Below are 17800 nucleotides of genomic sequence, written 5' to 3'. Positions count from 1 at the left end.
GCCTTTGACCAGATCGGTCATCTTCCTTCAGCCAATTCTGTTCTCTGTCTGCAAGCTGTGTTTCATCCTCTTCTTACAGTCGTCACGTTCCTTCTTCCACAACATTTCCCTTTTGTGGAATGAACAAGAATCTCTGTAACAGCAAAGCCCTGAGCCTGCCCTCCCCAGTCAGGGTCAGTTCATGTCAACAGGTGTTACTTTATGCTGGATGTGCAGCTCCAGGATTTCTGTAAACAAAGATGCTGTACTCTAGTGTGAAGGAATTTGCTTTTTATATCCTTGTAGCTGTGAGTTAAGCTCACTGGACTATAATGGACAATAGCCAACAGCTATAGGAAACACTTAGGTCTTAAGAACTTACTTACTTTCCCAGGTTGTCCCTAAATTAACTTTTTGAATGTTAGTTAAAAGAATTCACCACACTGTCTTTAGTCTGGAAGATGAGATTTATCACATATAAAATCTTTTAAAAACTCATACATGTTCAAAAAATTCTTATTTAAAATAGACATTTAGTTTCTTATTAAAAGGACTCTTGAATATTTAAATAGACTGTTTTTTTTAAAAAGCCACCATAATCATACAACCTGAATAGGAGCAAAACATCACCAAGCAGATGTTGCTAAGTTATAGTTCAAGTTCTAATGTCAGCTGAAACATCTAATAGAGCCAAATCCCTGATCTCCTCCAGCAGCTGGTATAAGCTTGCTCCCTTGGTCTGGCAGTACTCCTGATAGTCTTCATCAATCACTTCAACTCTTGCTTTCTCTTGGGCACGCTGAGCTGCTTCTGCAGACTGACTGACTTCTTTTACCAAGTCAGATTTCACCCCATGAAAATTCTTCTGGGAAACTTCTGTCTCTGAAGTCTGGTATGGTGCGTTCCTGATTATTTCAAGCTTGATCGTGTCAGCATGGCAGCGGGAAGTCTGCACAAGTATTTTCACCTTAAAAGCAATATACAAATTATGTTCTTTCTGATGGTGCTATTTCCTTTTACTTCCTTCATATTAAATACTCACTGTAATATGATCGAAAAGGCTTAATGTAACTGATTCTCCAGTGGTTGTAGTGGAAGTAATTTTATTCTGAAAGCGATGAAGTGATCCAGGCTTCCACTCACAGCTCCTCTCACCTTGACAAGAGATGACTAAGCCTTCTTTGTTTTTCATATATGCAGCACCTTTGATTCCATACCTACAAAAAAGCAGATGAGCAGACAGAAGCTGTTCTAACAGTTTTTACCTTATTCAACTTACATTGTTATCTTAATTTTGAAACCAACAGAAGCCTAGCTAGGATTACAACATAAAGGGGCAAATGCTGTAGCCTGATAATCCTGCTTCAGGGACACTGATGTGCGTTGTCAAAGAAACCCCTAGAGTACACAAAAACAGCATGAAGACTGAAGTGTTTCAAAAGCAGCAAAGTAAAATACAGTCAGTGATCCATCATCTAACGCCTGGAATGGCCCGATAATGGAAGAGTGGTGAGGCAGCACAGTGAGGAAACAGTTCTCTGTTAAGAAAAAGTTACTTTAAGACCAGCAGTGGGTTCTCTGGAAGGAACCTTTCTTGGTGGGGTAGGTTCTGGCTCTTCAGCCATGCACCCAAGCCATCTGGAATGCTGGAGATGACAGGCTGACATTGAGCTGGTTTACATCCATGCTCAGTCTGTGGCCAGGATTGAGCAGCCCCTGGCTGTATTTATGGAAGTCCAGGGTATTCATGCCATGGTTTGCTTTACCTAACATCCCTGTAGAATGTTTTTTGGGTTTTCTTTCTTCCTTTTGCAGGAGAGTTCTTACACCTACATTTCTTATACGTGATAGCTACCCAGGTAGACAGTGTTGCTACCAGTAATGCACCAACACAGAGATCATTAACACATCCAAAACGTCCAGAGCCACTAAGGGAGAGGAAAGGCAGTTCTCTTTCCCCCAACTCAAAGAGCTTGTCAAGTCTTAGGAGAGAGGCACTGCTTTCCAGTTCTGTGGTGGCCACTTCCTTCTCGCGTCATTCACTAGCCAATTTATAACACAAGCAGAACACATCTAGTATACTTTAAAATACAGATTTAAAAGTGCAGAAATGAATATGTAATGTTAGCTTCATGCAAAGAATTTATTTCTACTTGGATAAATCAGAGGCTCAGCTGAGGTAGAGGCACTTATAAGAGCCTAAACTGCCATAAACAGCACCATGTAAACATTTCTTCAACGCTTCCCTGCTGTCTATGAGGAGTAGCTGTGCAAAAGGTGCTCGTAGCCTGCATAAACTATAGCCTGTAGTGATGGAAAAGAGCACTCAGGAATGCAGGACTTTGTGATTTGGAAAATCACTTTCTATCCTTAAAAAAAAAAAAGGGGGGGGGATTATTCCAGTCATTGTTCTGCCCTAGCAGCTGCTTGGGCAAAAAATGTCCTTTTAATGTTTGGAAATAAATACATACTGTGCAGCATAGTCTTACCATGTCCTCACAGGAACTCCTTTTCGGAGCCAATGCATAGAAGAGCACTGCTTACGATTCACAACAACAAGCTAAAATGCAGTCATCAGTCAACACCAGGCCCCGCTATAAAATGCTTCCTTGCTCAAGGACCAGAGGTGTCCTCACAGCGTTCTAATAACAATTATGGCTTATTTTTAAGCTCGGTCCAAGCTCTAATCAACTCACCTTGGTACAAAAACAAGCACACCATTTGTTCGAATTGAGTAAATAACACCATCTGCTATGCAGCGCTCATCTGTTTCTGGGGTTTCCTCTTTGAAGTACATGCACTGGAAGAGTTCAGTAGACTGCTTCTGAGCACGCTGGGCTGCCTGCAAGCACCCCCCCACAAAAACAGAAGACAAAACCACCTGAATAAATACTTGAACGAGCTTGTTTGGCTTCAATTTTCATAGTTTCTTTTTCCCATTACTTACTCCCTTACCCATCCCTTAGAAAAATGACATCTAAAAGGAAATCCTACATGTGGTACAGGCGAAGTATGAAGTCACTTTTATGACCACTGTCAGAAGAAAACTGATACTTAAGTAAAAAAAACACCAAAAGCATTATAAATAAAAATGAAGTGATACTATGTCATCATAGTACCCAAGGGCAGCAGTCAGGACTGTTACCCCATTCCGTTGGGCAGCGTACAAACGTACGGAGACACGTGCAATGCCTATCTTACCCGGTTTCTGTTATTAATGTGTCTGCACAATTCCTGAAGATCCTTATTACCAAATACATAATCCTTAACATCGCCTTTAGTTTCCTTCAGAGTCGCTGCCATCAAGAGTCTGTGGACAACAATATCAGCATATCTTCTAATTGGAGAAGTGAAATGAGTATACTTATCTAACGCAAGCCCTACAAATAAAAAAGGAAGCGGTGATAAGCAATCAAAGCAGTCAGCTGCCTCCCACCCAACAGTTCAGAAATAATACCGGGAATAGCGTAAAAAATAAAGTGACAAGATACCATAATGATGAAACTCTTCCTCAGGACAAGAGCCAGTCGAGAAGTACAATGCATTAGACATCGCGTGAGTGGCCATAGATCGCAACAGCTTATTTACAATTGGATCCAACGGGTCATTCGCTTTATCCAGGGACTCAGCCAATGCTTTGTTAGACCTGTCAAAAAAGCGTTAGTTCTGAAAAAAAAAATGCTATCCCTGATCATAATAGCTTATAGCTAAAAATAGCATACAAAAGCACATAAAAATTGATTAATAGTTATTAATATAAAAATAGGAATGACAAGCAGAATGATATTAAAACTTTCAACACAGTTTAGTATCAGCTCTGCTCTAGAAAAATGTTTAGGAAAAAAACCAATTTTCACCAACAGGCCTGTCTCCTGCAAAACAGAGAGCGAGCTGGTCCAAAACCTGTTCGGTACAGGCAAGCACACCTGGTGGAGGGGAGAAGGGGACATCCAAGTTAAAGGAGGTACTAGTTTTCCCCTTCACACTCTATGATGCCCAGAAATGATGCCTCCCAACGTGATGAAGGTCACAGCCTTCTCAGAGTATCTTGACAAAGTAATTCTGAATTATTTTGAGTTATTTAAAATTACTATATTGTACAGAATTAACTTGATTTAGACAAGTACTCTCTTAGACTACTGTTACAGGAAATACGGTGCAAACAAGGCTTAACCACTACACAGTGACTGAACAAATTCTTTCTGGATAGGTCTAAAATTACTCAGATATTTTCAGCCCAGCCAGCAGAATGCAGGCAGCCTCTCTTGTCTAGAACACCATCTTCCGCTTACTGAAAAGTTACAGTAAATTTTTTTTTAAGAATTGCTATGCAGTGTCTATTAACACTGACACTGAGAACTGTAATGCTTTGTGACAATACCATAGCCAAATAGTTAATTGCTTAACTTTAATTGAAGTGCTTAAGGTAAGTAATAAAAGATACCGTGTGTCTATTGAGAAACCTTTGGCACTGGCACATTCTCGAAGTTCAGTAAAAAATTCCTGTCGTGGTGGAGGGTGTTGACGCAACAAAGCTTGATGAGGAAAGTATTCCGAAATCTTTTTTGCCACCCAGTGGTTGGCAAGAATCATACATTCTGCAACAGTCTCGTGCACCTCCAGCGGTTGCTTGGGGATGAGATCGTGGATATTATTTTTATCATCCAGTTGCACTTGGACTTCTACCCCTTCTAGTTCCAGAGCACCACAGCTGTCCCGCTTAGCTCTAACGTGTCGTGCTATATCGGTGAGTTTTGATACTGCCCAGGCCAGTTCAGCCAGCTGCTTCTGTCTAGTTCTTTCATCCAAGTTTTTCAGTTCCAGGATATCACCAACAACACTTGTGTCTCCATCTAATAATCCCTGTGCTGCTTCGTAAACTAGCTTGTACGCAGATCGAATGATGGTCTTGTTGTAGCAGACTTGCAGCATTTCATATGACTCTTTTTCTAGTTCCCACAAGACACTTACAGCATACCTTCAAGGTAAGATCACAATTCTATAAATAGTTCTGGTTGACTTAAATTCCCATTTCAAGCACATCTAACTGTTACAAATTCACAGGTTTCATTCTGGTTTTTTTACTGGAAATACCCTTTTCTTCATAAAACAAACCAGTGCTCAGCAATGCCACTAATTAATGCATTTGCCTTTCAGTCTTGTGTATCACAACTTAATAAACGAGGACCAACTATGTCAGCAGTATTTTCAATCCACCTGCTGAGGCAGAGTACCCCTAAGATATAAGACTACATCTGTTTTAAGGCACAGCTACACTGCAATAGTTATTTTTATTAATTTTTATTTTATTAGTCAGATGCATCCACAATGAACATACCTATGCCCTGCATATCCTCATGCCAGCCAGTCAACTAACCCTGTAAATTGTAATAAAATGGGGTAACGGCATGTTTGAGGAATAGGACAATAGGAAAAAAACGTGACCATTCACATGGGGGCATCCACTCCAGACTGAAACCCATGTGAAAAAACAAGTGAAAAACAAAGATACCTTCACCTTAGGTTGCTGTTTAAATAGAAAGCAGATTGCTAAGGGCATGGGTAAACACGATTGGAGGAGGAGACAGTCATTGTGTAATACTGTATTCAGCTTTTTGTGACTCCCTACTACTTCACTTACAAATAGTAGCAAATAATTCAAAGAGCAAGCGCGTGAGCAGTTACTACACAAAATCTTACCTATCAACTCCACTAAGAAGAGAGCATATGTCAGCACTCAAGACGGAGGGCAGCATGTCGTAACGACGATCCGCTAAATAATAAGTTGTTGCCCTGAGGAATAAAACACATTTACTGTTCTTTTCACAAGGACTCACTGGTGTGTATCTCCCTAGCAGTTTGCGGTATAAGCGTAACTTCAGCAAAACAAGACACACAGCATGATTTTAAAAGGTTATACTTACAGAACACACACGTGCAATACTGAAGTCAAATTATTTAAATAACTATTTGTATAGTACAAGCCTAATTTTGCCTTCGCCGGTATCTTCAACTGCCATTAAGGGCAGAACTAGGGCTGTACAAGATATGCTTAACTAAGAAGAGGTCATTTAATGGCTATACCAAACATCTCTGCTGGCTATACAGTTTACATTTCTTTGTATCTATAAAGAATACATTTCCTAAAGTGATTCAGCAGTTTAAGTTCAAAACAGTGGCAATAAAAGAAATAATGGAATATTTGGCATATTAAAACACAAAAATTGAGTAGTAAAACATAAGCCTGACAAATACCTCTGGAATTAAATTCATGTAAGGCTTAATTCCATGGTGTGGGTGTTCTATATCCTGTGTGAAGATTCATCTCCCTTGCAATGCAAACAAGTGGTTTGTAAATACTTCAGATGACAAATGTTAAATAGGCTATAAAGCAAACAGTAGTGATTAGGGAAAGATAAACTTAAATCATAACTTTGTGGAAAAGAGCAATTTCATAGTTAAAGGGTGAAGCAGTTTCTTCCCCAGCTGGCCTATTTTAACCAAATGAAAGCAGAATACCATTAGTTGTATATTAGATTTAATAAGTTGTTTCCATGACACAAAAGAAGAAAGAAGAAGAAAGAATGTTTCCATCCTTCCAATGTTTCTCAATGTTTCCTTAGGGTAGCATCACAAACTTCTAAGCTCCAGAAATTTTCTAATTTTTAGAAAACAATTTACCTTGCTCTGGCCTCAACGTCAGTGTAAGAATTTGCTGCCACAAAATGGGTTACATCTGCAATGTGGACACCTAACTCTAGATTCCCATTAGGCAGAGTTCTAACGGAGAGCGCGTCATCCACATCCTCACAGCCTTTTGGGTCAATGCTGAATATCAAGTGCGTATCTCTCAAGTCAAGGCGGTTTTTTTCCTCCTCTGGATTCACTTTCCATGGATTCTTTGATGAACTCACGGGCATTTCACTCATCTGTACAAAAACATTATGGATGAACATACAATTACCTTTTTTTTTATAACAAGAAGCAAACAAATTAATTAGCTTTTCCTTTTCTACTCTGTTAACTGTTTTGTCCACTTTTTCATCCTAGACAAATTCTGCTTTCCCTGCATTTTCCAAGTCAGTCTATTACATTTACTTCACAGAAAGTATGAAACACAATTTAAAAGAATGCTATGCGTATTATTAACAACTGATATTATTGTGGTGATATTGCAGCTCTGGCAAACATCACCACTGTATATTGGTTCTTCACATTCTTTTTCTTTCAATTAATTTTAGGTATAATCAAAATACTTTATGAGAGCTGGTTCCTCTCCTGGTTGACGACAAAAGGATTTAAGACAATGATTTCAGTAGGTCCTGGCCTTTAGGATCATAAACACATATTAAAGACAGTAGTATCTTAGAAGTCTGTCTCAAATTAGAATTAAGAGTCTGTAATCTTCTCCTCATAGCAAACATAGTGTCTCAAAATCACTCTTGACTTGAAAATTCGTATTATCTCTAGAACCACCGATCCAAAAGTAATTCCAGAAAAATTACCTATAAGTAGTGTTCAGCTTTCAAAAACTTGTTGGCAACTAAGACATTCAGTAAGAGAGTCCCTCTTTGAAAAACAAGACCCTGGAAATCCACAGAAGATAATGTATTTAATCACAAAGGCTAACCTGGATTTCTGAGAAAGGGGCAACACAGATGCTGTTCTCCACCAGAATAGCTGCAATTTCCCCCTCAAGATCTCCAATTCTTCCTAGAACTCTCACGAAGTGTCCATTTGGATACACAGAAGTTGATTCCCAAGAATCAATACGCACGACAACTCTATACTCCTGCAGCAAGACAATTCTGTTAGAACAGCAACCTGCTCCTGACAAGCAATCAATAGAAATACTCCTTCAGGGGCAAACAATGCTATCCAAAGAGACTGGCAACTCTAAAGACTTTATAGAAAGGAAAAAGAAACCCACAATGAGAAGCATACAAACAAATACTGAGAATTACATTTATTTGCTGATCAAAGACCCACTTGGGGTCATTATATGAAGAATCTCTATCCTGAAGTATAAAACATGAAAGATGTACACAAATATTCTTGTACCAGAAAAGACACAATGGGAATTTACTTCTTGGCTGTGAAGAAGTACTTAACATGACAAGGTAAAAGCACATCCAGGAATGAAAAAAAAAACCCGTTTCTTCTTTCTACACCAACGGCAGCCTAATCATCCTAATTCATTAGCAATTTGTCAAAAAGATCTCCTTACTACTTTCATCAAAGTTATATACAGTCATAGATTCAATAAAGCCACAAGGGCCATTACAATTTATAACCCTAATATGACCTTTAATTTATCAGAAAAAAACAAAGCAAGTAGTATATAAATGCCCAGGGCACCTGGACTTGTGGCCCAAATTCAGAACTCAAATAAGCTTTATTACCTGAAGCTGACGCAGTTTTGACAGGAATTGAAACACATTCCTTCAAGGCAGAAATTGAACTACTCTCACAGACTTAACTTTATTAATAGTTTTACCCATGTTTTTGCCAAGGAAAACATCATTAGAGCATGTAACACCCGCATGATTTTGTAGGAACACAGAATAGCAAAACACTTCTGTCAAATTACCTGTAAGGCTTCAGCTTGCTGCGTACTGATCCGGATTTTGGGAATTCGGTAGTCCCAAGGTGTAACAAGGATTTTCTGAGTATTTCTGCCCTGGGACTGGCTCTCTTCTTTAGAGGGGAAAGTGACCACATAATCCCTCCAGTTCTTTTGAATGATTCCAACAACTTTACCTTTTAATAAGGAAAATTGTTGGCTGTACTTTAAAGAGTTAAACAGGAACGTGAAAGCAAATATGTGGGAGGTATAGAAGATTCATTGCTTTGTAATATGACCTAATGTGTCCACAAATCTGTATTAGAATTACTAACAACATATGGTATGCACACAACAATACAAGTTGGTTATAAATTATCGTTGGCACAGCCAGATTTTAATGAGCTTTTATTTATGTGGAGACTAACTCATTGTATAGATTTAAATTGATACAGTATGTAAATTATTCAGAGAGATTCCCACTACTACTGAAATGTGGCCAATTCTAGTAAAAAAAATACAGAAAATCCGTAATAGCAAAGATCAAAATCAAACAGCGTTTTTTTGCAGGAAGAGAACTAACCTCCTAAAACTTTTAACTCTGACCTCAGCAAACTTTTAAGATGTAGCTATACCTGCAGAGTAATATTTTCAAATAAGACCCTAAGTTCCCATGGTACACAAGCATGTCACATTGTAAGGGGGGTTGGCTACTTCTTCACCTAACAAAATTTTTTTTCATCTTGAACGTTATTTGTCATCAAGGGATTAAAAGGATGCTGTTATCTTTCTGTATAATCAACGGTGATAGTGGAGGACTTGAGTGGACACTCTGGTAAATTGCTCTGGTTTAGAATAGCAGTTCAGCTCTTGTAGAGCTGTGAAGGGTGACAGCATGCGTTTGGGTAGCAAAGTATTTAAAACTCAGTATTTTTGGAAGATAACTACAATAATTCAGCTATTTCTGAGAATGAAATTAAAGAAAAAAAAAAGGGGGTTTCACATGTAGAAAGAATCTAGTGGCCTTCTTGTTGGGGTATGTTAGAATGCTTTAATTTGGGATTATCACTTCAAATTTACTATGGTGTGAAAAACGTGACAATCACAGAAATCGAGGGAAGGGACTATACAATGAAGAGTACAACACAGCTTGGACCAAGGAAGTGAGGTAATCTTAACAAAACATTGTATCACACTATCTACTTTACCTGTGGGCATTGGGTCACCAGTGGTGTCTGCAGGTGCTTTATCCTCTGTCTCATTCTCACAAAGGGCAACAGTCCTTCCCTTCCATTCACGCAAAGGTAGTAACTCAACAGCTACCACATCACCATGGATTGCACGATTTCGAGCTCTGGCCCCATAAATAAGGATGTCACTTTGAAGTTCTAAATTTAAAATTGAAAGAAATAGAACTATAAACTGCTAAAAAATTCAAATCCCTCCACTCTTGGCATCATTCTGCTGAAATAACAGGAAATGACGTTTGCAATATGATTTCTTCCAAAAAGGACTACTGGCAAGTAATTAATATTGCAAGAAAATTAAAACCTTTTCCTCTTTTTTGTTTTTTTTTTTTTTAAAGGGGATATTAAGCAATTCTGTAAGTGAACTCTTGGATAAAAAGAGGCTAGGATGAGTTCATTGTTCTTAGGCAGCAGCTTTAAAAACACACAACACAGTTAAATTGTGGAAACCACTGCCACAGGATTCTGGGCAGGGTCCAGAATAAAACAAGTTTTTAGAAAATGGTTACTATATTGAACACTGGTTTGACTGCAGGGTCTGTCACAGAAACATTCCAAAGTACTTATTAGTGAAAGCTTGGACAATATATCTGCACAAGGATAATGGGCTGTTCCTTCAAAGATATTTGTTACTAACTCATACCAGAAAGACAATACTGGTGTTCCAATCTGATCCAAAAGGTATTTTTCCTATTATGTTCACAAAGACCAGCTTCCTCATCCTGCCAACATCTATGCAAACAATTATTTCATTCAAACGAGTGGCCATCTGAAGTTAGAGCAAAGCACAGAGATAACAATTTGCATCCGTATTCAACTCCAGAAAAGGTCTAGGGAAACCCCTTAGTAGGAGATGAGTCCAAAACATGGCCAAAGGTACTAAGAAAGAGGAAGGAGGACATAAAGTGTATTGTTTTCTCATGAGGCCCACCCTCTGGGTTAATCTTCAGCCTCCTTTCTGGTCCATGGAAATAACCCAAGCGTCAGAGTACCTTAGCTTTCATCTTGTTTAATAACTGAACAGCTACATACATATGGCTACATGGCTCCCTGTAAAAAGCGCAGTGTCAAAAGGCATTGAGTAAATCCTCTCATTGTCTCATCACCTGTTTCTTTGCTGCCAAACCCCTGAAGTCGAACAAAAGCTTCCAGTTGTGCTCTATGCTTATTGACATTCAGTGTACCCTAAAAGAAAATAACAAACCAATGAACAGAATGAAATAGTCTCACCTCTAAATAGCCACCTTTAAAGTATTTTTTGGTATACAATTATTTTTAGATAAATTAGTAGTTTTTATTGATATGTAGGTTATTTTTAACATAACTGTTCTCTATATAGGGGGAGAATGTACAACGCAGAACTTTAAGTACTCCCTTCTGGAAAAGAATGGTAAGTTCTTTTAAATGCTCAATTTAATTGTAAGCTGGTAAATGTCCTTGTATTCAAAGCACAGGCTGCCTGCCTTAATAAGGAATCTGGAGTTACTCCTACAAAAAGGAAAAACCTCAGACTTTTTGTTCATATTCTGTTCTCGCCTTGCTGCTGAAATTGTCAAGAAACGAACAAGTTACTACCTCTAATTCTTTAAATTATTTTAAAGAGAAGGACATTTGTCCACCAACAATGCAAATTAAGGCCCTGAACAGCCATAAAACTGAATTAATTTCACTGACTGAGAGATAGTCTCTGTGCAAATGCAGTAAGAAATGCTGCCCTTGTACAGCATTATTTATATTTAAGAATGAGATATAGCTGCTTCATATCACACCTAGTTTCTCAGGTATATCCCAGGTATATTCCCAGGTGTACCACAGATCAAACTGAAGAAAAATCCATAGCAATTTTAATAACAAATTCTCAGTTTTCTTTCTCCAAGAGAAAAAAAACCCCACAGGTTCACAAGATGAAGTAGGGGAAACATTTTGAGACTCCTAATCCCTTCCATCCTCTTACTCTGGCTTCTTTCTTCTCTTTCCCTCTTCCCACTATAGCAATATTTCTTTATCTAATCAGTCTAATTCAGGCAACTAAAGAGACCAAGCACAAGACTGCACTGTTTTGTGTATGCTCTCTATATAGCAAATTACCTGTATATATCTTCCAGATTTGATCCCAGCCTCCAGTATTTCCACAGGTAAGTGCTCAGGATACTCTTTTCCATTGTTTTCTTGGCTTTCACTCTCCCGTTCACGCCGAGCTTGAAGTATAGAGTCAAAGAGTTCATGGGCAGCCTTTAAGTCAGGCCAAAAGTTATCCAAGTAATTCTGTATGCACATATATAGACAAACATAAAGGTATTTAGAGGACACTGCTCTTTTAGTAACACCTCATTTGGAAAGCCCATAATGGACAAGAGCTGTCTCATATGCTGTACTCAAATAGCATTTCCAAGTGGTAATGATGTGTCAGCTTTAAACACCACAGATTTCTTCCAGATTCAACCTAACACACTCGCTAAATACAACAAAGGAGGCACGACTGTTAAGACAGCATCCTAGACTAGAGATTCACAAATTTTTACTACCAATATACCCCCAACCAGTCTACATACTTCTTGTGTCGCAGCAGAAAAATCAAACTGGCAACCCACTATTATTTTCACACTTCTTACACAATTTTGTACGCTACATTTGGGCCACTTTCCATTGCCCCATAGCAATTAAAAAAACAAGCATCATCATTTTTATATAGCTTTAAGGTAAATCCGTTCGGTCCTGTTTTTACTCAACATCCTTTCACAGCTAAACATAAACCTCCCATCCACATATCCTGCTGAATACAAGTAGTATGAGAGATCAACAACTAAATGAAGAATGAATAATCTTCTCATGCATCACTGTATCCTAAGCAGCCAAGGCTAAAGTAAACTGGAAGAATAATGCTGACGGATATTTAGGCTACAGCTGTTTATGGACTGCTTGCACCACAGATTTAGACAGCTGGCTGAGGTAACTGATTATTGTTTATCAATGCCAAAATCTTTAAAAACAAGGAAAACAATGAAAAGGGCTCCTAAGAAAGATGACCTCTATCTTTAAAAAACATCTGCTGCTGGTTTTCTTTTCAGTTCTCTGGTTTGCTCACTGCCACCATTCTTCATGACATTCCCATGACCGACATCTTTGCTTTCTTTGATAAATGAAGACATGAGTTAGCATCATAGTTTTCTTAAACATAAACTCTGAAATTATTTGCACTATACATTGGGCTTTAATGTTCTTGCTTCACCATTTTGATGCGGCATGAAGAAAACCTTCTTCTATTTTTCTGGCGTGTTACCTTGAAGGAAATCACAAACACTCCTTCTGTTTCATTTCCGTACTGCCTGATAGCATCTTCATCTTCTGTTACCATAACAACTGGCATCTGACCCAAGCAGTGATTATAATACCAGACGGCTGCATTGTAAATACTCCTAGAAAAGTGAAGTTTGAAGTAAGATTTCTGGCATATCTCATTTGCTACTCGCAAGACATTTGCAGGGTTTGTATAAACGAGATTTTGGTTTAACACACATACTTTAGAGATATATACACCAAGCTACATAAACCTTGTATCTGCAAAATTTTTTCTGCGCCACTCATAAGCACCAAGAGAACAGAGGAAAAGAAAATGTTTCCTCCCCAATGCATCCACTTGTGCCCTAGCTGCAACATAACATACTGTTCCTCTGAGTGAAGGTTTGTGAAAAGCAAGTTGGAACTGCCAGGACTCCAATGCTATGGTGTTTGCAGGCTATCAAACACCACATCTCACAGTCCAAGAAAGTATGCGTGATCTATTTATTATGCTAAAACATTCTTTCAAATGGCTGTGTAACTTTAAAATGGTCCACCTTTTTTAGCATTATTGCATTTAATTAAGCACATTTTTGTCTATTTTCCTAAGAAAACAATGTTGACACTTTCTTAATCACAAAAGGACAATCTAGACTTTCAGTTACTGTGAACTGTTCCAGAGCTAAGCAGAGCAAGAGTACAAACTCTTACGTACCTAATGCATGCTAATATTCCCAAATACAGTGTCACGATGTTGTTCAGCATAGTAATACGTAAGTTAAAACAAACCTGGTCTGCCATTTCTCCATGGATTCTCCCTTCTCTCTTGGCAAATAAGAATGCTGGTGGAATTCATTAGCAAACACAGCACAGTCATGACGGGCGTCCTTTACTAGATTTCGTAACTTGTTGTACTGTCTGGAATACGAAAAAAGATAAATATAGGCTTGTGCTTTCTCTTGATAATGCTGTTTTAACTCCAGATGAAAATACAGCTGAAAAACTCATGGAGAAGTACTGTCACGCACACAGAAATGCATTCATTACATTACACCATTGATGATAAAACCTAAAACATCATCTGTAAGCAAGCTTTTCTAATTTCCATTATGAACGTTTCTGATTTTTAAACATATTTGTTTCCTAATGAGCCCCACAAAACATTGTAAGTGTTCAGGAACTTATTTTGTCACTTCTGGGACAAGAGCTATTTCTTCAAAGGTGTTTGTGCTTTAAAAATATAGGAAGACCTTGATAGCAAATTGTGCTATGGCAATACATAGGTTAATGTCTGGTAAGGTAAGTACCATATAATAGTATTAATTGCTCCCAAAAGACAAATGCTCAGTCTTTAATACAGCAAACCAAAAACATGTCCATAATCTAGTTGTGGCACATGATATATCGTTACTGCAAAGGCTCCTTAATTCCTGTCACAAGCCATCTAATCAGTTAATAATGCTACAGGTTTAATATCGCTCCTATGAAGTGAAAACTATGACAGGCATTGATGTCCATGGATCACAAAGGATCACAGTTCTTTCCCTTCTGTAAAATTACATTAAGAAACTTGAAAGACCTGAAAACCAATTAAGCACAGTATATTTGCTGACTTTGGGTTACTGTGCTTAAATATACATTTTACAAAGTTAGTATCTTTACTTCAATCTAAATTAAAAATCAGTTATTATAGGATAAGTACCTGCGTCCTTTTTGATGTTGCACAGCTTGACATGCTGTTTGCATGAAAATAATACCTTTCAGCTCCGGAAGCTCAAGAATCTCAAGGTAATCTTGAACAACCTTGCAGTCAGGAACAACATAATGTGTAACATCATCCGATAACAACTTGCCATCTAAAATATAATTCAGAGTTTAAAGGTTTAAACTTTCAGTTGCAATACTGGTTTCTTAAGAATACTTTCAGATGTCAGGAAATTAGAGTTGTGTATCCTCAAAGGTATACATATCTCTTTTTCTGATGAACAAAATTATGACTACTATGGTACAATTCTGTGGTACAATCTCCAAAATTTGTGACAGAACCTTTTTGCATCCACTGATGCCAAAATTTAGTGCAAATTCTATCCAAATGAGTGAAAAAGATCCACTTTCATTATGAAAAGATATTTAAAGAGTTATTTAAAGAGTGCAGGTTAACAGTCCTTTTTTCTCTACTTCCATATGAAAAAAAGAGACTATACATCTGCCACAGAAAATCTTTTCATGGAATTTTCAAAGGGTGTGGAATCATGGGTACTTCTGTTCCATTGCTTCCACAGATCTCTCTATTCAACACTATCCATTTACAGCAGGCTCTTTTCCATACCTTTACATAAAAGAATACAGATAAGGGTACGCATGGAGAAAAGCTATGCTACTGCAAAGAGAAGATGTTCTTGAGTCTAAGCGATTAACCATCATTGCTAATTTTCTCTAAAGAGACTCCATCCCTTAGGAATACACCATCAAAACACAACCAACCCATCACAGATGACATCTTAAAATGTACCTCAAAATTAAGGAGTTTAATTGCTTTAGATATTTCAAAGATTACCCAATAAACTTTCAGGCGGGGGGATCTCCACTGTGTTTTCTCTCAATGCCTATTTATCCCTTAAGATACTATAAACACTGAACTGCTGAACTTACCGTAGTGCAGGCAAATTATATATAATAAAAGTATATAGATCTTGACAAGTCAGGTTATTTTCATGTATTTCTTAGAAGCTGACACAGGACAATCTGTCTATTAACTGTGGTCACTAGAAGTGTGAATATAGTAGGCACAATTCTGCATAGAGTAACATGGTTACATCTCACACTGAAACTATATAATGGATGGTGGCAGAATGCATACAAGAAAGCTAATAGTTATTAATAATTCAGAAGAGCATTAAAAGTGAAATGTCACTTGAAGATTTATGTAATCTGCCCATATTACGCTATCCTTGCCTAACCTATACATCTAGATCAGAATAACTTCTAAGTCGGCACAGCACACCATTACAAGTATCTGTAGATGTGATTTATGCAGGCAGTCTCTCACAGTGCATGAAATAAGTTTGCTCAGCACACTGTGTAGAGTCAGGAATGAAAACAAATGTCCACCTCACCTCTCAATTACCTGGAATAATTACAAAGGGACATATTCTGATATTCATCTACAGCACAATTTACATTTAAGTCCAGAAGAAGGGAAGTTAGATGGGGAGAGAGGTAAGACTTTTTCTGGTATGTGCCTGTAACTTATCCTTTAGGAATTCATAACCAAATGCAATACATTAGGGAGCAGCAACTATGACTAGTCCTGACATTCTAAATAGAAGTAACAGACCACACTATCTTCTGCCCCCAATTGCAACAGGCACCTAAATCAAACTGATGCCACCCCTATCAATTACAGTTCAGAAGAAAAAAAGAGTTCAAATTCTCAACCTTTTCTTTTAGGTAAGCAAATAATTTGGTCGATTTAAATAGGTTGTATATTATGTTAATTATTCGCCAGCCAGTTTCTTGCACCAAATAAATTGTGCTATTTAACAACAAACCCTCCTGAAATACCAACCAAAGGTCACGTGATGGTCTATGATGCACATAACAGCACCACAGTATGTAACAACAACAAATCTAGATATCATAGAGGCTGGCAGTCTTCCCATGTCTGAAATGGCCGGATATAACACAGGCAATTACATTTAATTACGTAACAGAAATAACTGCTGATGCAGAATTACAATAGCTTCAAGACAACGGCTTGGCCCCATTGTATGAATACTTAGCTGGTATGTATAGAATTTAATTCACGCTGTAAGTCACCACCCTGCAGAAATTAACGCATTTTAAAAGATCTTTTAAAAAAAGGTAAGTGTGAAACTGGCATTATTCTTTAGCCTTTTACCCCTGTAAACCGTTCACAGTCAAATCCTCTAACAATCAACTTCTCAACTCCTTTTCCTCTTTTCTTAACACCTCTTTTATTTCCGGATGATTTTGCTTTGAAGGAGTACTTTTGCTATACCCTTGTTTCGGTACCCTTTGGTTTTTCCACGACTTTACACGCTGCTGTTCAGCACCGTCCCTACCCGCCCCGGGACGGCCGAGGGGAGGGCTGAGGCGAGCCTCCGGCGCCCGCACACCACAGCGGCCCCCGTCTCTCTCCCCGCTCTCTCCCGTCGTTATTTCTCTTTTATTCACCGCTTGTCCCGCTCGCTGCTCTCCGCTCCCGCGCCAGGTCCCGCCGGCTCCTGTGCGGCCTCCCCGCCCCGGCACCCCCGCCTGTCAAGGCCGCAGGGATCACCTCTGCCCAGGGATCACCCCACGCACCCAACTCTGGCCTCCGTGAGCTGAGGCACAACGGCCCCCGGGGGCAAGCTGCCCACCGCTCCAGCTGGGCCCCGGGGCGATCCCGGGTCTGGCAGTCCGTGTCCCCCTGCCTCTTCTCCCGGGAGCCCCGACCCCCAGCCTCCCGCCGTCAGCCCCCTCACCGCGAGGACAGGCGGCCCGGCACAGGGCGCTGCGGCACGGCACGTCGGGGCGGAGGTAGTGCTCCCGCACGACTCGCACCGAGCGGCCCTGCTGGCCCCGCAGCTGCAGCACTTTCTCCGTGCGGAGCATTGCGATGGCGGGAAGCTGCGGCCCCTCGGCCAGGCCCGCGGCTCCCAGGGCGCTTGCGCATGGCGCGGGGGGGGGCGGTGCAATCGTACGAGGCAGGGCCTCAGTTGGAGGGGCG

General features: G+C 39.2%; 1 protein-coding gene across 1 annotated transcript; it reads right to left on the bottom strand.

Annotated features, from left to right (window-relative positions):
* Positions 1-492: 492 nt before the first annotated feature.
* Positions 493-17603, bottom strand: DIS3L (DIS3 like exosome 3'-5' exoribonuclease). Its single transcript, XM_059823604.1, has 17 exons — positions 17556-17603; positions 14771-14924; positions 13858-13986; positions 13070-13205; positions 11878-12054; positions 10896-10974; positions 9751-9930; positions 8570-8739; positions 7610-7771; positions 6661-6908; positions 5680-5772; positions 4424-4957; positions 3471-3625; positions 3181-3359; positions 2676-2821; positions 1022-1196; positions 493-946 (listed from the first exon to the last, which is right to left on the bottom strand). The coding sequence occupies exons 2-17, from the start codon at positions 14812-14814 to the stop codon at positions 635-637; spliced, it is 2919 nt and encodes a 972-aa protein (XP_059679587.1). The 5' UTR covers positions 14815-14924; positions 17556-17603; the 3' UTR covers positions 493-634.
* Between the last annotated feature and the right edge of the window lie 197 nt (positions 17604-17800).

Source organism: Gavia stellata, chromosome 13, assembly GCF_030936135.1.
Source record: "Gavia stellata isolate bGavSte3 chromosome 13, bGavSte3.hap2, whole genome shotgun sequence".
NCBI classification, from domain to species: Eukaryota; Metazoa; Chordata; class Aves; order Gaviiformes; family Gaviidae; genus Gavia; species Gavia stellata.
Note: the sequence above shows the minus strand (reverse complement) of the source record. Positions and strands in the feature narration are given on the sequence as shown.

Excerpts from the sequence above, each read along its gene's own strand:
- DIS3L (XM_059823604.1), bottom strand. The coding sequence starts at position 14,814 with ATGCAAACAGCATGTCAAGCTGTGCAACATCAAAAAGGACGCAG. Across the intron at positions 13,206-13,857 it reads ATGGAGAAATGGCAGACCAG|GAGTATTTACAATGCAGCCG; the intron begins GTTTGTTTTAAC and ends TCACTTTTCTAG. Across the intron at positions 3,626-4,423 it reads GGTTTCTCAATAGACACACG|GTCTAACAAAGCATTGGCTG; the intron begins GTATCTTTTATT and ends CTTTTTTGACAG.